The 20,586-nt window shown below is 41.1% G+C and overlaps 1 protein-coding gene across 1 annotated transcript; it reads right to left on the bottom strand.

Moving 5' to 3' along the window:
* Positions 1-143: 143 nt before the first annotated feature.
* On the bottom strand, positions 144-19,203 carry zgc:158689 (uncharacterized protein LOC791177 homolog). Its single transcript, XM_049582550.1, has 15 exons — positions 18,921-19,203; positions 16,085-16,226; positions 15,863-15,938; positions 15,680-15,766; positions 15,030-15,091; positions 13,660-13,731; positions 13,233-13,370; positions 12,573-12,725; positions 12,176-12,352; positions 9,987-10,632; positions 8,284-8,485; positions 7,643-7,705; positions 7,006-7,174; positions 6,838-6,878; positions 144-5,374 (listed from the first exon to the last, which is right to left on the bottom strand). The coding sequence occupies exons 2-15, from the start codon at positions 16,130-16,132 to the stop codon at positions 5,302-5,304; spliced, it is 2,007 nt and encodes a 668-aa protein (XP_049438507.1). The 5' UTR covers positions 16,133-16,226; positions 18,921-19,203; the 3' UTR covers positions 144-5,301.
* Between the last annotated feature and the right edge of the window lie 1,383 nt (positions 19,204-20,586).

Genomic DNA, 20,586 nt, shown 5'->3' with positions numbered 1-20,586 from the left:
TGTGCCACATTGTTTGGTTTGAATTGCACTGAGTTCGTGTTGAACAAGGCTTCAGACTTAAGTTCAAGATTGTTTATTGTGATTTGGACTTTTTGAAAAAGTTTGAAAAAAATAAGTCTTAGTTCTTTTTATACACCTTTTAGAGTAAACCTTAACATTACATCAACTTCAGTTTTCAGTAAGTCTACATGAAAGACTCAGACAAACATCTAAAAACACACACAAATGGGAAATAAATACTTTTTCTGTAAGAACACAACCTGGCGTTAAGATTTCTGATTTTCCACAGCAGCTCGTGAGAGTTTTGAAACTAAGCTTCAGCACAACCCTGATCTTTCAGAAGAGGATTAACTCAACAAAGCTGGAATCAGATTAACACCATGTAAATATGAATTCCTTGTTACGTACCAGCATTATTCTGCTTGCATGAGTAAGAACGGTAGTGGAACAGAATGTGGAGCAGTACTGCATGGGGACCCAGCTGCTACAGTTACAATATGAGACAGGAGTATTCAGTAAGATGTATTTTAAAAGGACCGTTTAGATCTTTTGAAGTGGGGTTGTATGGGGTACTTACCCATAGTCAATGTATTACATTCAGTAAAGTCAGTCGGCACTCCTCCAGTTTGGAGAAGCAGGCTGGAGTCCGACATGGAAGCTAATCAATGTACTGCTGTGGAGGGGTCAGCAGTGAAACAAATGCTAGCCACCTGAAAAAGTCGATATCAGTTTAAGGGTGCGCTATATTTAGAATATTTCCACTGCTTTATCTTGCCGTCAGATAGCGATTTCTACAGGGAACTGAAGCTGTAATATCGCTCTCTTTCAAGCCAGACTCCATTGAGAACATTGGGTTGATGCTGAACAACTTCCTGTTTTTGATCATTTCTGATCCATTCTTGAATTTATTAATATGTTTGTACGTCAAAATGTCCTAAGGTTTAGTTCTAGTACATCCTCTCCTTCTCAATGTTTTTGGATAAGTATCTTTGTCCTTTTAAAATAATATTTTCAAATGCACAAATGGAAATCTGACACATTTTTGGGACTGCTCCTGCACTGAAATTTTAACATCTGTAAATAAACACAAATCTTTACCAATAAATAAAGAAAGAAAGGGTTTAGCTTGAATTCAAAAAAGTCACACAATAACACAAATTAACTAACTGATTGAGGCAGCAGTAGGCCAGTAAATCCAGTGTTCAGCTACCAAAATGATGTTTTTCGTCAGTGGAGTCTGGTGGCTTTGAAGACATGGGGAACTGAGGCTGTAATGGGCTTCGACAGACTCATAAACATACAGAGCAAAAGTGGACAGAGATTTCCTTCATAGAACTTTTATTTCACAACACGTCAATATTCAGTGTGTCAGGTGAAGAATGTCTTACTCAGCAGTATTCATCATCACAATAAAATATCTTCTGCAGTCGGCGGGATTTCATGTAGATGCAAACAGTCTGTTTACGTTGCTTCATATTTTTCACAGAAACGAGGAACTGTGTAAAACTGGTGTGCAATGTTAAAACGATATTTCACTCTGGAAGAAGAGTTTTGGACTTTTTTTCTGGTTTAATTAACGTCTTTTTGCAGAACATGCCTTCATCTGCCACCTTTTAGACATCTATACATTTACTTCCTGTATACACATAAGATTTCAGAGACTGGCTGTAAATGTGTTCATTCATTTTGCCATAAATTTCATGTTACATGTTTATAATTTTAATAAACTCCTCATGTACACACTAAAGATATATGTATGTGTTGTACATATACTACATTATTCCCCTGTATCAATTCTTACACTCTAATTTTTGCATTTCTCATTCATGCATTGTATTCTTCACCGTATCACTTGCCCCAAACACAATTCATGTTTTACTCTATTTTATAAATCCCTGACACAGGCCACTACAATAACCACATGCTGCTGTGACTCAAAATTTAAGTTAATTTTTATCAGTATTCTCAGTTAAAAACATTCAGATTAATATGTCATTCTGTATTATTACTGTGTTATTGAGAGTCAGTGAGAAAACTTTGAATATGACGAATGACATGCTCAGGGAGGTTTATGTTTCCGCAGCCTCTACAAAGTCAAAACATTCCCCCAAAGTGAAATATCATAACAAAAAGAAGTCAAATAAAAGTCATACAATCACACGTTTTAAGCACTATTTACAAGCATGAATAAGCATTAGCTCTATCACATTACTGTCACCTTTATTAATGATGCCATACTATTTAAAGTCATATATAATGCTGTTAGGAATGATTTACTACAACCCTTGAGGCCGATATCTTGAATCTTCAAGGTGCTAATAGATTACAGGAACTCAAGGCAGTTACAACAGGAACACAAACCATCTCAGTTCGCAAAAAGTTTCACCTTTAAACCACAGTTTTCTAGAGGCGACTACAGAATATTACTTTGGATATCTCTAGTTTACCATAAACACTTGCTAAGACGCTGGTCAACTTCCCATATGCTTTCTTCATCACTTTCATAGATACATTTCCCCGTTTAAACTCGATCGTATCGTCTGTCTCGGCTTTCACATCTCTTAAGGATTCAGCTCAGTCGGATTGGTAAACGTACAGCTACGATCGACTAGCCTAGATGTTGTCTAGCTTTAGATGTGGGACTGAAAAGGAATCAAGAAGACATCAAATCCAAAGACTAAGCACCCAATTCTTACCACTTTGAACCCTCCACGACATGCTACTTTCTAAAATAAACACTTTCTGTAAAAACATCGTCCAAACGTTCAACTATTAACTGTCACACTTTGTGTCTGTGGAGCTCGTACGCTTTTCTGTTTCTGTGTTTCGGAGGAATTACTCTGTGTTAAATAAGCACTTAATTGATCGGTTATTTGAATAATCAAATTTAAAGGTTCAGTGTGTAGGATTTAGAGGCCTCTTTTGGCAGAAATGGTACATAATATTCATAACTCTGATTTTATTGGTTTATAATCACCCGAAACTAAGAATTTTTTGTTTTCTTAGAATGAGCCCTTTTTATCTTCTGTACATATAGAGCCTGTTGTCTTTATTGTTTCTTGCCCCTTTTTACACAGCCTAGCCAAGGCAGGAACATTACACCGTTATTTAGCCTCACTGTTCTCCATAGAATGCACGATTGCAGAATGGGGGGAGGGGTTTTCTCACCTTTAAGCTGTTAGCCGAAGTAATAACAGTGCTGAATCAAGTCAAATCGTTTATGTGAAAGAGACAGCTGGCAGGACAGGACCATGGATGGGATGGATGTGACATTTTGACAACTTTTTATATGTACAACCCACCACCTGGTTACTTAAACAGCATCTAGCAGCAATTAGCAGCTAACTCAAAGAAGAACAACAACAAATTGGGGAAACATTAAGGTCCGAAAGCTTCTAACCCTCTGAGCAGAGGATGAGATCAGCCGCCATATAGCGGGACAGTAACATGTTATGCTATTGTCGTTGTTTGTAAAGCCCTGCCAGTACATATGTTATGTCACACTAGAAGCTGACGCTGTCATGTTACACGTCATGCCTGTCACACCTTGTTTGCCTCCAGGATGCCTACATGCTGTCTAGAATCACACACTGGGGCATCATGATGCCGAAGTTATTTGGTTCTGTGTAAATAAGCAAAGGCGGTCGAGAATAAGGTCTATAGAGTGCTGTGGGGATGACGTTTTTGACGTTTTTGTGGGAAACACAAGTTTATGATTCTCACACAACTTCAACCTTCATAAATGAACACCACTTTTATTTTTAGTGCTAAATGCTATCACCAGAGGTAAGTAGCTAACATTAGGCTGACAAACTACACAACTATTGCATGACTTCATCGTCACCCCCACAATTAGGCTGTAAAGCCGTGTTTGGCGTGATGACGTTCTGTAGTCTCATTAGCCACTTGTAAGCTTTTTTAAAGACGCATAATAGCATTGAAATGCATGAGTGGAGCATTTACTAACGTATTTTATGTTGTAGAACAAATCAAGTAAGTCTCTTAAGCTTTAACCACAGACCTTATTTCAGGCATCTAACCAAAAACCCATCCAAGAACCCACTGACTTTGAGACGAGGGAACCAGAGGTGCTACAATGCGATTTCAGTTCTGGGTTTTAGGGCTCATTTCCGCACCACTGTAGTGCAATCTCTATGTAAAAAGAGCTTCTGACTCTAGATGGGCCTATTCACGTTTCCACGTCATCCACTGTAGTTCTCCTACACACTCAGCACACAGGAGAAGTTTCCACTAAATCCTACACACGTGATCCTTAATATAGAATTTGTTTCACGATACATGTTGAGTCCAGGTAAAGAGTTAACTTAATCCAAAAATCGACATTCATAACATGTTAATATGTAACTTTACAGCAGCAGTGTGAAGTGTTAACTGGTACAAACATGAGATATAACTGACAGGGACTTTAACACTCGAACAGCATTTCCCATGTTCAGTAAATTTAAGGTGAAAATGACACAAAAATAAGTTACTGTGCCAATTTCATTAAAATACACCAAGTCTTCCTCCACCAAACAACCACCTTTCAAAATAGACAAGACACTTTGAATAAATTTAAAAGTTCACCTTCACTGAAACCAAGAAACAATCTGGCAGCTTTCCTAAAAAATATAATATGGTAATAGCACTTTTAGAGTAGGAGCCTGTCCTCTTTCCGTAACACTTCATTACAGTGAAAGTTCACAACCTGTTATTAGGAGCCAGTCCCTAGATCAGCCCGACAAAGAAAACTTTTCTGAATATGGCACAAAAAAAACCCCTACATTAAAGGTTATGTTGAGGAATATAAATTGCACTGTAAAACAGTAAGAGATATAAGAGGCATCTTTCATAGGCCAGGAAAACCTGCAAATGTTAGTTACTCTGGACGACACATTATGTCCGTTTCAAACACTAAGCTAAGTACAGCCAAACCTCTTACTTCTGTTTTATTATAACTAGCCTAGAATTTATTTCAATGTCTCGTTTCACTCAGAATTTTCAGATATTATAGCATCTTGTCTTGTTTCTACTTTTTTCCCTACCTAACTATCTCAAAACTGTCTGGACTGTAATCATATTTAAAACAACTCAGCCTTTACGCATGAACCTTTTACACTTTGATTTAAAAAGTTCTACACCTGCACACAAAACACAATCTGTATTTGATTAATTTGCGAACATCCAAAGTAAAGAATCAACTGTGAACCAATGAGCTGTTTCCAGGATTCAACCTGAGGTCTGATGGACTGACAAACCACAGAGAACAGGACTGCTGCTGCTGCTGTGGGAATGAAACTCTTACTCAATGATGGGAGCGGAGCGATCGTTGGTGACAGTTTTTCTGAGTCGAATGTGGGCAAATGGATTAGTCCTGAAAGGAGGAAACAATATCAATGAGAGGTATGACAATCACATGTAGACTGGTGATTAAAGGGGTTCTGTAGCAAGGTGTTTCTCAAATGGAGGTATGGCAGGGACACTCAATTTACATTGCCCGGGGGCCACTTTTGCAAAATGAGAGGTCAGGGGCCAGTTAGTGGCCCCACACATGAAAGTAGGGACGTTTCTAGGATTTAAGGACATCTGGGGTTTAGCCCAGACATCTGTCAGGGGACGGGGGTTCTCTCTCGGCACCTTTTTTGATTACAAGCTCCATTTTGATGCTTTTTAATGCACTCTGGCACCTTAAACTGCTTTCACACTGCTGTGCTGTAACTCGCAGCCTCCAGTCACTTCAATGTGGGGAAGGCGGCAGCGGGGAAGCAGTTTCAAACATGGCAGTCAGGGAATGAAGCAGTTGCCGGCAACGTAAACGTGCACAGAGTATGCGCCGAGCAGATAAATTAAAAACTGGGCCTGTCATAACATTTCCATCAAACTTCAGATGAATGGTAAATTGTCCAAATATATTTAGAGATCTTTGGTAATTTTAGTGATTTCTGTTGTCTTGCTACATGAAGCTGTTAATCTACATGGTGCCAAGATAGCTTGCACTTCCAGTGTTCATCAAAGGAACTGCTCGTCATCACAGCCCTGGACTGTACTAGCAGCAGCTGCTTTTAAATGCTGGACAACACTCCTGCAGGTAGGCGGTAGGCAAGTGGCAGTGTAAAGGCAGCTTAATGTATGTTAAAAGTACCAAAAAAAACCCAGTGTGAATCAATTTTTCCCCCTTTGAATTGGAAAATTGTTTGGGGGGGCACCTGGCACCCTATTAGGGGCCAGATTTGGCCCACAGGCCATAAATTGAGTATCAGTAGTATACGAATTACCCTAGGGGTACTTTGGTGTACTTCAGTGGGCAAAAAATCATTCATGCATGGTTCACAAAATAATTATACCATTCTAAGTTTCATTAAAAATGTAAATGTAAGTTCAATGAACCACATGTTATATTCAGTATTCCCATTTTCAGTTCAGTCTTTAACTACCATAAACTGTCAACTGCTGCAAAAAATGCCATCACATTCATATTTGTTGACTGTTTAGCTACCTAAAATCTTTCACACAAGTCAGAGAGCTTCTAGCTGAAAAAATATTTCAAAAAAAATTCTGATGGCAAAAACGGCATCAAACGGCACATGTTTATTGGTCTGATTGGTTGTAGGTCTATCTTATTGCAACCAGAGGCATTTTGTTTTGTGGCGTTTAAGGCCCCTTGGAAAACGAATGATAACAAACGGAGGTTTACGACTAACTGGCATTTGTTATTTGGTCTGGCAATGTCAGGCTACCCAAAGCTCAATGTCATGAGTAAATTGACTGTGACATATAAATTGGTGGAATGTCCCTTTAATGACACACACAGAGCACCTTTGAATTGCTAAAAGTTACCTGGTTGGAGAGGGTGGAGGAGAGACCAACTCCGAGGTGATCTGTAATGGAAATAAGAGATAAATCATCATTATTATGAAGCATCCGTATCTCCTCCATTAACAGTGAGGCTCAGTTAGGAGAACACATTGACCTTTGACCTCCTCCATATGGTGTCATGTTTCTGACCTTGTTGCTGTCGGCCATGCTGTATGGGCGCGGGCGGAAGGTGCTGACCCTCTGGGGAGGAAGGGAGCGCTCCTCCTCTGACTCGGGGGTGAGCACTGGGAGACCTGGAGACACCAGCTTGTCGAGCTGGCCTGTACTGGTGCTGTTCGCCTTAGATAAGAAGAGCGAGCTACAGGGAAGGTCACAGACAGAGAGGAAAGCATATACAAGGAAAGAGACAGAGGAAACATGATGAGAGTCAAGAGACGTTGGTTTTGAGTTAATTCATCAACAAAGCTGTTGGTATTGGAAGTGAACGTGTTGGGGAAAGGGCGGTGGAAAGACTGAGAGGGCAAACCATAAGTATCAGTCTGCAGTTTCTTAGCTCTTTCTCTGAGTCTGGCATGAAATATGTTTTTAATAAGAATACAGAAGGAAAAAGTGAGTGTTTAATAGTTTCAACATGAAAATGACCCCATGAAGTTTTCTGTGAATCAACTGAAGTTATATCTTCCTACTTTTCAAAGTGTTGCTGATACACTGAGTCATATAACATCTAAAGGGAATTAAAGAAAGCATTTCTGTCATTAAGAGTGTCAAAGGTCATCAACAACATTGAAAACTGACAGATTTGAGTGTTTGTTCTTCTCTGACTCACCTCTCGAGGTGATCCATCTTACTGTGTGTGGACTGAGTGTAGGAGAAAGGGAACCAGCCTTTCCTGTGAGGGAAAATTGTACTATATGTGACCACTGGTGAACAATAAAACAAAAACAAGTGCAAGTCAGTCTGTGTGTGATGAAGAAATCTCTCATCTTGTGAATATAAATTTAACTTGGTGGGAAAGAGAAGCATGAACACAACATACAATACGTAAAGTCCTCTGAAGTAAGAAAGAAAAATACTGTACTTACAGTAAGCTAGAAAAAAGCAGTGTTAAGGGGAAGTGGTGTCCCTGATGTGGTTTGGTTATTATAACATATAGCCTCATCTTATGGCACTGAGACATTTCAGAGTCTTCTAATTTTGTTTATTACAAGGCCCCGTCAAAGTTATAGAGTGCTGCAGGGATGACGTTTACTTGTAGGCCAGCCCAGAAGTTAACATCCCCCTGGTTCCCTTGTCAAAAAGCCAATGGAGAGTCTCTTCAGCTTGTGTTAACCACAGACTTTATTTCAAGAATCTAACCAATGCCCACTCAAAAACCCACTGATGGAACCGGATGTGGGTTTTAGGAGTCCTTCATGCAGCAGATCATTGAGTGGTTTTCTATGTCAGTGTGTGATTTGTAAAACCTACCGTCCAGTTCGTTCATTCTGACCGTAGTGCCACCCATCTCTGGGCTCGGAGATGAGCAGGGTGATGCTGTCACCAGGTTGGAAGTGCAGTAAGCAAGCCCCACTCCCTACACCGCTGCCCTCGGATGCTCCAGGAGAGTGAGCAAACATGGCTTCCACCCGGGTAGGTCCAGATAAAGGCAGCATCCTGGGGAGACTGGAGCCTAGGTAGAGGAAAGGGTTGTAATCAAACCCTGTTTGAGATACTGTTAATGGTCATCATTTTTATGCAATAGAAAAGCGATATATATTCCAGGTATAGAGCATTTCATTGCTATTCTGTTGCTAGGGTAACAGCTTTGGTCCCTGTTTACTTCCTGTCAGCTACTGCATCAACAGACATCCCAACAAGATATACAAAGGATGTTTATGGGCACATTCACACCACCAAACCGCCTGGACAGCGTCACACAGTTACAACAGCTGCATCGTTTGGGGGCAGTATTGCCTGAAACAACCACTGACTGGGAAGAAAAAATGCATGAGGAAGAAGAAAACCCGGCTCATTGATTGGCCAGGACCGAAAACGGAAATCCATCCCCTTCAGCCAACTTGGTCACCACAAAAACGATGGCGCAACACCAAGTCTTGGGGTTTCTGTTTTTTCTGTTTTTACCTCTGCTCCTCCCGTTTCACACCATTGGCTTTGTTTTTTTTCTACCCAAAATGCACTGTGCTCTACGTCACTTCCTCTCTTTGGTTCACTTCCTCTCTTTGGTTCGCTGGATAGTCTGTTTGCATTTCCCACTGTAAGCGAACCGCACCATGGTTCACTTGTAAGTGAACCAAGACCCCCAATTTTCAAGCGGACCAGGGTGCACTTGTTTGGTCCGCACCAGAGTTCGAATGAGCGTTCACACCACTCCAAACGAACTGAACTATCTGTGGAAGCGTACCAAATAGCACCAGTGTGAATGCGTCCTATGATGTCAAATTTGAAATGGTCTATATAGTAGTTTACATTTTTAATGTCGGAGTCCGCCAGTTCCACCATGTTGGATTCAAATTGTCAGCTCATACACAAGAGATTTAAAAAAGATGAATGCATGCAATCCATCTCTACTGTGATTTATCTCACTGATATCAGCCTGGCTGTATGATGTTCACTCTCTCACAGCTGTATGTATTTTAATACTGCAAACACAACTTTTACCTCAGCTGCTGCTTCACATTAAAAGCATTTATAGTCAGGAAGTAATGGAGTTTGTTTGGCTACACTATAACACCAGGCCATGGGTAATGTTAGCTAACTAGTGGAGTCCAGAAGGTGGGCAGTTGCCATTATGTTTCCGCATGTTAACACGGCTTACCAGCTGTCTGTCTGCAAAGCCAACAGCGCATAAAATAAAAGGCAAGACATTTACATCACTAAACATTTCAATTTTCCCACCTGTAAATAAATTGCACTTTAAAATGTGGTGCTAAAGTTCCCTGAGTCAATGGAGCGTCAGAATAAAAGGAAAGACCTCTTATATTTCATGTAATTTTGTGTTTTTTTCCCCCTTAAAATTAACCAATAAGTAACTGGTTAATAGGTGTCGGGCTCTTGACAGCAAAATTAATCAACACTGACATCCTTACTCCAAATCAATGTGGACTAAAATTTAAAAAAGAAAATGGTGAAGGAGACACTCAAACATACAGAGGAGACTTATCACATCTTACCCTGAAAGCCGCCCAGCCTCATTTCACTGACAGGTCTCCGCGGCAGTGGAAGCGTTGCAGTTGTACACATGTCAGCGGTCTTCAGCAGCCAGGGGTTATGTGACGGTGATGAAGTATTGCTTCCTCCTGGTCCCACCTGTTGGTGCAGTAGCTGCACAGGAGTCATGGCCCTGGAGAGAGGAGCACTGTGGGGCAGTGGAGGACTGTGAGGAGCACTGTGGGGGATGGGGAGGGTCATGCCATGCAAGGTGCTGCCAGGTGGGGAGACCTGGCTGACCGACATCACCGTGGAGGGGATGAGACTCGGGGAGAGGTTGGATGTGTTGGCAGCCAAGAGGAGAGCGGTTTGCTGGGCCGAGCCGCTGGACGTGGTGGGGGTGGATGTAGCGGGGCTGGCGCTGCTGCTGGCGCTGCTGTCAGGGAGGGGGCTGGCTGATGCACTGAGGGGCGTGCTGGTGTGCTGAGGAGACACTCCTCGTGAGGAACCTCCAGCAGCTCCTCCACTAGAGAGGGAGCGGAAAGTGTGGGGGGAGCCCTGAGGAGGACAGGTTTCACTCTGGGAGGAGGAGGAAGGGAGCGAGCGCTGCTGCTGGGAGCGACTGGAGTCTCCATTCAACAGAGGAGGGACTTCTTGCACTGAGAGTCTCTGAAAAACCAAAGACAGGTACTGTTAACTACCAGGAATTAGAAGTAGTTGTGAGAATTTGAGTCCGCTGACTTAGGCTAGAGTCAAACTTACAAATCTGGTGACTTAGACTCGACTTGGCAAATCAAAATTGGTATCATAACCATGTGAGTAGTACATGTACATGAACTGTGGTAAACTTCCCTCCATCTTACCAGCACCCAGATCTCTCTGCTCAGTTGCCACCCAAGATTTTCACAGGCTCTAGGGCTGTTGCTCAAACTGGAGATTGTACTTCCTCATTTCTATATACCCACCGCCACCACGTACACACAGATTATAGAAGTAGATCAAGAACAGAGGAGATGCTGCTGCTCTGTCTCTCTCAAACACAGACCAAACTCAAATCAAACGGTCAAACTAAGCAGTGCTGATGAACTTTAACCCTAGATTATGTGACTGTATCACTTATTTCTTGTCTAAAATGTTTTTAGAAACATATTTTGGTGCACTGTTTGGAAGTAATACAGGAATTTATGAACAGGAAGTGGGCACCATACTGTTTCCTTTATTGTAAAAACGGAATTTCAAAAGTATTTTTTATATTTTTCTACTACACAGACAACACAGCTTAATGACAAGGCCATCTTTCATGGAGTGAAACCCTTCTTGTAAAGCTTTTGATTGGAGGGAATAACTTGGAAGTTCTAAAACCGTGTGCAAACTACAGACAACAGATGATATCTCAGATCACATAGGGACTTGTAGACTGTGCGTTCAAGATTTTATAAGCCTAAATGTTGTCTTTTAATATAAATCAACAATCAGTAACATCTTAGCTACAAATCTGTCATTGATGGGTGACTGTTCTTAATTCCAGAAATGACTTGTTTAGGAGTCAAGTCAAAAAGCTGAGGACTTGTGACTTGACTTGGGACTTAGCTTGAACTTGAACTTGAGATAGTTTGTATCTTTTAATTCACACTGTGTTTAGTTGCAGTTTTAAAAAAAAAAATTGGCAAGGATTTCTATTCTTCTATTTGTGGGTTTTCAAGCCCACCATAGTCTTTTTTCTTCAGTTCCACAGAAATTAAGATTAAAGGGATAGTGCGCCCAAAAATGAAAATTCAGCCATTATCTACTCACCCATATGCCGAGGGAGGCTCTGGTGAAGTTTTGGAGTCCTCACAACACTTTTGGAGATCTGAGGGGGGAGTGGGTAGCAGCACAACTGCACACCTAATGGCTGACGGTGACCCAGATTAAAACGTCCAAGAACACAGAACTGAAGCCATAAAATATCTCTGTACTGCTTGTCCGTAGTGATCCAAGTGTCGGGGCTTCAGGACACTTGAATCACTACGGACAAGCAGTATGGAGATATTTTATGGCTTCAATTCTGTGTTCTTGGACGTTTCATTCTGGGTCGCCACTTCACCAGAGCCTCCCTCGGCATATGGGTGAGTAGATAATGGCTGAATTTTCATTTTTGGGTACACTATCCCTTTAAGTCCAGTGAGAAAACATCAAACATCTGACACAGTATAAACAAAACTGATCTGACCTGTTCTGGCTGAGCAGAGCCTATCTTGGTGTGGCGGAGGACCTCGGCTATCCCAGCAGCCCCTGAGCCTTGAGGCGCAGTGTGACGCAGCAGATTCAGAGCGCGCTCTGGAAGTTTTGTGGGCTGAGAACATGACTGCTGCCAAGATGACAGTTTCTGTGACAGAAGCTCTCTCACCTGGATTATGTTCAAAAGCACAACAAGAGAAAACCACAATACTGTTAACAGATAATTGTAGACAAATGACAAGACCAAAACTGTTTTTAGCAATGTCACTCAAACAGGAGTACATAGTGAATTTGTGAGGGACTGTTTTCAGGTGTGGATGAATACATCTGGATTCCATAAAGCTGAAACGTTACTTTGCTGAATACATAAGTGAATGTGAGCAGATCACCTTGGAGTGGTAGTTGATGAGCAGCTTGGTGACACAACACTGTCTGTCCACCAGGAAGCAATATCGCCTCCTTTCCTCTGTGAGCGCAGACTTGTAACCTGCGGCAACCAGCGTGTCAAGTTCTCCTTGGCGACGACTCATCAACTCCACAAACTGAAGAAAAGTCAAAGATTTCACTGCAAACCTGAACAACCTTAAACATGCACACTCAGTCCAGCTGCACACTCACATTCACACATGTAGTACTTAAATAACAGAGTGACCTTTAATGCATGCTGTATGAAGAGAAGAATGTGTGACATTATTTCCTGCCTGTTGCACAATGAGTACAAAAATCTTTCTTCCATCAGCCCTGGTGACCTTTTCCTCCAACCTAACCCTCCTAAACCCTTTCCCCCTGTTATATCATTCATATTTCTTCCAGTAAAGACTTGCACGCTAAGTTGCTTTTTTCCTGGAGAATCAGCTGAGGCAGATTGTCCTTTAATCTTATTCACACTGACCTATTTCTTACACAAACACTCACACAACACTGTTATTTAATCTGCTGTAATTCTGAGTGAGCAACTTTAGCATTTTACATGTTCGTGCATTCTACTTAAAAGTTCTGTATTGTGTTTTTTTTCCCACTGCACATGCAAAGCTCTGGGCTTCACCTACCTGCATCTCTCTGTCTCCATATTTGTTCGGGTGACGACTGCCCTGGCTCTTCCTGCGCAGTTTCTTCAGCTGGGACTGGCAGCGCTCAATAGACTCAGATTTAGACCTCCGCTCACTCTGATACTTCTTCAGGGTGGCCTGAGATGGAAGTGGAAAAAAATCAGATGCTCTAAGATGTAAGTGTGGAGTCCAATTTATTTATTTATTTGTTAGCCATTCATCATACCATCATCAACCATAACATTTACACAATTATTCTTATTTTACCACAATTTATTCTTGTCTTACCATTATTTAAATTAGCTAAGTGCTACACAAATAAACCTGTCTCACATTGCCTTGCCGTCAAAATTAAACTTAACATTTTAAACTAAGCAACTGTGCTTTTCTCACAACTGATCAAACATGAATGGAGGTTTTAACTTACTGTGAGGTATTTAATATCCAGTTCCAGCTTCTGCTCCAACTGGGCGAGCAGCTCAGAGTGAAACAGCTTTAACTGTTGATGAAAAGATCCATATGCAACATGTTAAACAAACAACACATCCACGTGATACGCCTGCACTATTACAGGCTGCCAAAATATTTTCTTTATAAACTTGACAAATTGTTCTCTTTCTGGGCACTTTAAAGGGACAGTCCACCCGATTGTTTCTCTAAGTACTACTTATCAGTGTGAGTTGTTGAGCTTTGGAGAGATAAGTAATTGTTGAGGCAACTAGGTGCTCTGTCATTTAAGATCCTATAGACCACTTTAAGTTAGATATGATACACTCAATCCTCAACTGGGAGCAACTTGTGCTGAAAGAACTGAGATCTCCCTACATGTCTACATAATTCAGCCCCTGCACTACTCTCATCAGTTTATGTGCTACTTGAAGTTCCTACTTCAAGGCTTTATTAAAGGGACAGTTCACCCCCAAATCCAAAAATACATTTTTTTCCTCTTACCTGTAGTGCTGTTTATCAGTGTAGATTTTTTAGTGGGAGTTGCAGAGTGTTGGAGATATTGGCCGTAGAGATGTCTGCCTTCCCTCCAATATAATGGAATTAGATGGCACTTGACTTGTGGTGCTTGAAGCGCCAAAAGTCTACATTTGAAAAACTCAACAGCAATGTCTCTTTACAGAAATTATGATCCAGTTACCCAAGATAATCTACAGACCTTGTTGTGAGCAGTTTCATGTAGGAACTATTTTCTTTCTATGAACTACACCTGCCAATTATGTCACTGCACAGAGGGAAGTGTGCATCTGCTGCTAACTCACCTAGCATCACTGAGCTAGCTATTGTTACAGCTCAGCCAAGGAGGATGCCATTAATGTTTATATCTCATGCTGTCATGATCACGAGCCTTTCCTCCATGAGTAGATGCACACTTGTGTCTGCACAGTGATACATTTGGCAGAAAGAAAATAGTTCCTACATGAAACTGCTCACAACAAGGTCTGTGGATTATCTTAAGTAACCACGTCATGATTTCTGGAAAGAGACATTGCTGTTGAGTTTTTCAAATGTATTTTTTTGGGCACTTTGAGCACCACAAGCTGAGTGCCATCTAGTTCCATTATATTGGAGAGAAGGCAGACATCTCTACTGCTGATATCTCCAACACTCTGCAGCTCACACCAAAACAATCTAGACTGATAAATAGCACTACAGGTAAGAGGAAGAATATGTATTTTTGATTTTGAAGTGAACTGTCCCTTTAAACATTATATGAAATTTAAAATGGTTGCTATAAATAATTATTTGTCAGTAACATGAAGTAATTAATGCAGACCAGCGGAGTCTTACCACGTCTTCCAGCTGCACCTGAATCTGTCTGTGGACCTCGGCCATCTGAAACAGTGTGTCTCCTGAGAGCAGCAGGAAAGAACAGGACGGTGAAGGCAACTATATTTGTATGACTGGTATTATATATGATTTGGAGCCGCTTTTATTAGTTAGAGTGGATCTTTCACATGTGCAGGAAATCTTACATTTGAGCTCCAATAATAAAAGTTCACAACATCAACATACACGCAGGACAACACATCAGTAAAATGTCATAAAGCTGTTTTCACTCAGTTTCTCATTTACAAAGTGGCGGTCAGCTGTGAGTCCCTCCCTCGGTCACACAGCACTGTAGTATGTGGTGGCTGGCATCTCGCCCTCCGACTCTCCTGCCTGCCTCCCCCGCTGTTTTCAGCATTACAATGAGATCATGTGGTGTTGTTAATCTCCCAACAATGACCCTACTCTCTCCCTGTCCCTCTGTTCTCTCCCTCTCTCTCTACATTTCCTCATTCCCTCTTGTCTTCATCTCCTCCCTCACCAACACACGCAGCACAGACCGCTTTCTCTCCAGCTGTCACGTCGACTCTCTTAACTTTATTAGGTCCATCACTAATTTATTTTAATGCCCCCCCTCAGCACCGTCTTTCCTCTACCAGCCGCCCACTCACCCAGCTCTTTGGAGCCTTGGCTGTCACTCGCCAGCTCTCCAAGCTTCACCAGAGCATCAAAGTACCCTTTGGCAGCCACGGTTACTCCTGAAGAAGAGAGTTCATTTTAGTGGAAAACTGAAAAGTATCCTGTTCCGTTATTCAGACAAAGGCGGCATCTGAATGATCCTGTGTTTGACTAACCTGTCAGGGCTTTCTCATAGTGTTTCCCCATGGTCACAAAGTTCTTCAGACTGGGGTTGAACTGGTCCAGAATCCCCTGGTGGCAACACAAATGACAAGGAAAGGCAAATTATGGCTCTCATATGGTATTATTTCACTGCACAGTTTACTGTGTGTGACAGTGTATGTGACAAACATGGTTTTTAGTGATTCAAACTGGAGGGTGGAGAAGGCGAGACATACCTTGTAGACATTTTCTGTCATCTTGTTGACCTCTTCTGTTCGAGACATTCTTGCTCTCTTGGTTATTTGCTGCCGCTATGTACGTCTGTATTGATTATTTCTGTTGTTCAGGGCCCTAGGCTTTACAGCAGACAGCAATCCCCTAAAAAAGAAGAAACAATACACTGTAGTTAGTGTTGATCTCTCCTGAAAACTCTCTCTCTCTCTGCACCAAATCTGCAAAAAAATCAAGGTGTTTTACAGTCACATCCTCAGAGGAATTTGTATTTATCTGCTATTGAGCTGAAACAATTAGTTGATCATTAAATAAATTAATCAATTACGATTTCAATCAATTAAAGTCTCCCATCATATTAATTTTAGTGTAATGTGAACCAATAATGTCAACACTGATGCCACCTTTATTTATCTGTAAAATGACTGGACTCACAGGCCTATTGAACCTATGCTTATACTTAACTTGTATATGTATTTTCAACACAATAATGTACGTTTTAATGATTATATATTGTTTTTGTTTTTTTTAATTTTAGGATGCCTATAACATCAGGCAAAGAGACTGTTGATGAAAGCAAACCTTTCAACTAACTCAGGTGAATTTACACTTGGTTAAATGTTGATTAATGTACATTGTCCTTTTCATATAAAATAAAAATTAAATTAAATTAAATTAAATTAAATTAAATTAAAATAAAATAATTCAGTTAAATTAAATTCTGATATTCAAAGATACCAAAAATTCACTGTTTGGGAATAATTACAACAGTGACTGAGATACAACCTATATAGCTTGTGTAATAAAAGCACCTGATAAAGCAAACACAAAAAACATATTAGGTCACATCTATCAAATTTTAAAAGAAGAAGCTCAAAGTCAGGAAATTAAAACACTCACCAGCTGGGAGAAGGAATTATGGGAAGTTATATCTCCAGACAAGTTCATTAATTTGTCAGAACTGATACTAAATTTGGGTTTTGGACAGATTGCTGAATAAAACAAACACTTCAAAGACACCATTACGGCCTAAATGAATTGATTAATCCTGAAAACTTCACAACGATGAGTGTCAGATTTTTGTAATGTAGCATGTGTACAGGGAACCTCCAAAAGCAACTGTACTGTTAAATACTTGGAGGTTTATCATCACTGACTGGGAGCTTCTACCTTGTTTTAAGGGAGTGCCTATAACATTTCACTGCCCAAATTCTTTTAACTCTTCATATTTACGAAACTAGAATATGAACCTGACTATTTAGTGCCTCCACTCTCTCTGTGAAGGACTGAAAGTGTGACATTTAAATCATCCAGAGGACTTTTAAGGCCATCAAGCCACAGCACCTCAGCCAGCTATGAGGATGTCACACCGTCTTGTCTGAGACCAGCACTGTTATTTTCCCACGGATCTCACTCTGGGTCTCAGCTGCCAGTTTCTGCATTATCGCTCCGCAACATTACAGCAACCCAAATATTTCTCCAAGATTCGTGTGCCAGACGAGTTATACCATTACAGATAAGAACAATGGGCTCCTCCAGGCTGAGTCACAGGTGTCAGAGCACTGAATAAACACGCGACAACCATGTTTCCTCGGCAGGGAGGACGATCAAGGGGGGGACTGCTCCGGGGTCAAAGGATTTCCAGTCTGGATTTAATGGCAAAATGCTCATTTGGTTTCTCTGTGCAGCCCTCCTTTGTTATCACAGCAAGATTACAGAGCAAACGTTGACCCAGATCAACTAATGGTATATGACACAAAGAAAACATTTCCAGACTCTTGCTCATTAAGGCCACCCTGGTGTAGGCTGTAATTTCTCAGGAGAGCCAGAACAGGCTGCAGGATGAAACAGAAAAGTGGGAGTTTTGTGCAAACTGCCTTTTTTTTAGGACTTTGTCACTTTGCACAATCTTTAAAAACACTAGAGCTACATTAAAAGTGTGTTTTCCAGCTTTGTGTGGTTTAAATCTAAGAAATAAAGTGTTGTTCGTTCCAGGATGCAACAGGAACAGTCTGCAGGTGGTTGGGAAATTGGTACAGAAGGTGCATTCATGTGGTTTGGCCTCTTTAAATGTCTTCTAATGGTGTGGAGGCAAACATAGCAGTTAAACACCATTAATGTCACTTAAGGCTGCAAGGAGAATTGTCGCTCACTTGTTTGAGTATTTTTTAAGCCCAAATACCAAAAAAAATCCGAACATTTATGCAGATTTTCTGTTTTATATGACAATAAACTGAATATTTTTGGTTATTAAAATGATGATCGGGGGAAAAAAAGTTGACTGCAGAGGAAATTATGATTTCCTGACTGCTTCTATTTTCTGACATTTTATAGTTGCAGCTCTGATGTCACTTCAAGATTTAGACTCTTAAAACACTGCAAACAAAATTGTGTTTAAAGGATTCATGCAAGACTTGAAAATTATCATAGTTTTGAAGCTATCTTGTCTTGTCTTATGGTGAAATGCTGCCAGATATTAATGCATCTACCTCTTGCATTTCACTAAATATCAATTAATGGTTGCCACATTGCAGCTAAAACAAAACTCCAGTGCTAAATGAGGCTTTTCTTCCACATCATCTCATCTTACTGACAATCAAAGTGTTTTAAACTACTGAGACAAATGCACCACAACAGAAATAAAACATCCAAACTGTGCTGTACATGTAAAGCTGCATAAATAAACTGGATAGTTACACAGTGGATGTTTTTCCTGAGTGAAAAAAGCACCCTGCCATTTGCCCACAGCTCCCTAACAGCTACCTGTTGCTCTCTCAGCTCCACTTCCATTTGTAAAACAGTAACATAATTCAGCAACTTGACAAAAAAAAAGTTACATACCTTTTCTGATCTCATTGTGGGAAACGATAAAAGCTTCCTGCGCGTCTTTGAGTGTTAAATGAACAGTACAACACCCCCTCTTTTCTTCCCATTAGGCTACTTTCCCTCTCCGTTAGTTAGTGGGGGGTTGTTTCATCCAGCAGAGCACTAAATCTCAGCTCCCCTCCACCCCTTTTTCACATGGCCCTCTCCCCCCTCTCTGCCTCACACACACACACACACACACCGACACACACACTTTCCCCCTGTCCTCTGCCTCTCTCTACTCCCAGGAATCGGGGTCAGATATTTGGTGCCGTTCAGTACCTCTCCTCATTACTGAGCCGATTATCAACATGCCTTCACGCCCGCAATAACCGGCCAGAAAAACCAGCACCGACAAAACCCCCCGCCCAGTACAACCAGCTCCCTGCCGTTGGAAGCCCCAGTCAGCCTCCCATTCTGTGTCCGCCTCTCTCCCTGTCACTCGGGCAGAATAACAATGAGCCAACGGGACCTCGGCTGAATAGGAGCAGGAGGAGAATAATGACTTGAACTTTTTAAGCCAAAGACAGAGCAGCACATGCAGGCCTATCACTGGCCTACATACACCCCGGACCATCGCATAGTCCTGCTCCACATTCTCACAAGAGGGGGAACAGAGGAAGAGGAGGAGGAGGAGGAGGTGCATGGCCCTTCATTTACTGCAATAAACTACAGAGAAGTTTAAAGGCAAAAGAAATAAAGGAGCTGCAGAGGAGATGTTAAAGCGGTGATAAAAGTTTGCAAAAGAGTTTAGAATCAGTGGAAATTAATTAAGTACTTTTATTTAAGTACTGTACTTAAAGGGACAGTTCACCCAAAAATCAAAAACAAATATTTTTCCTCTTACCTGTAGTGCTGTTTATCAGTCTAGATTGTTTTGGTGTGAGTTACTGAGTGTTGGCGATATCAGCAGTAGAGATGTCTGCCTTCACTCCAATATAATAAAACTAGATGGCACTCCTCAACGTGCCAAAATATACATTTGAAAAACTCAACAGCAATGTCTCTTTCCAGAAATCATGACCTGGTTACTCAAGATAACCCACAGACCTTGCTGTGAGCAGTTTCATGTAGGAACTATTTTATTTCTACCAAACTACACCCACCAACTGTATCGCTGCACAGAAGGACGTGTGCATCTACTCATGGACAAGAGGTTCATGCATGTGACAGTGTGAGGTGTCCTCCTCGGCTGAGCTGTACCGTCAGCTAGCTCAGTGATGCTAGGTGAGTTAGCAGCAGATGCACGCTTTATTCTGCACAGTGATACAGTTGGCAGGTGTAGTTTAGTAGAAAGAAAATAGTTCCTATGTGAAACTGCTCACAACAAGGTCTGTGGAGTAACTGGGTCATTATTTCTGGAAAAAGACATTACTGTTGAGTTTTTCAAATGTATGTTTTTGGAGCTTTGAGCACCACAAGCTGAGTGCCATCTAGCTCCATTATAATGGAGAGAAGGCAGACATCTCTACAGCCGAGATCTCCAATACTCAACAACTCACACCAAAACTATCTAGACTGATAAATAGCACCGCAGGTAAGAGGAACAATATGTTATTTCAAATGCTGGATGTTTTCATCAACAGTTAAAATTGTTTCAGCTGAACATTGGAGCAGAAGCAAAAGCTGGATACTAAATATC

This window comes from Epinephelus fuscoguttatus, linkage group LG8, assembly GCF_011397635.1.
Source record: "Epinephelus fuscoguttatus linkage group LG8, E.fuscoguttatus.final_Chr_v1".
Lineage (NCBI taxonomy): Eukaryota > Metazoa > Chordata > Actinopteri > Perciformes > Serranidae > Epinephelus > Epinephelus fuscoguttatus.
This window is presented reverse-complemented; position numbering and strand designations above follow the sequence as displayed.

Excerpts from the sequence above, each read along its gene's own strand:
- zgc:158689 (XM_049582550.1), bottom strand. The coding sequence starts at position 16,132 with ATGTCTCGAACAGAAGAGGTCAACAAGATGACAGAAAATGTCTACAAG. Across the intron at positions 15,939-16,084 it reads TGACAGAAAATGTCTACAAG|GGGATTCTGGACCAGTTCAA; the intron begins GTATGTCTCGCC and ends TGTTGCCACCAG. Across the intron at positions 7,706-8,283 it reads CAGAATGAACGAACTGGACG|GAAAGGCTGGTTCCCTTTCT; the intron begins GTAGGTTTTACA and ends TTTCCCTCACAG.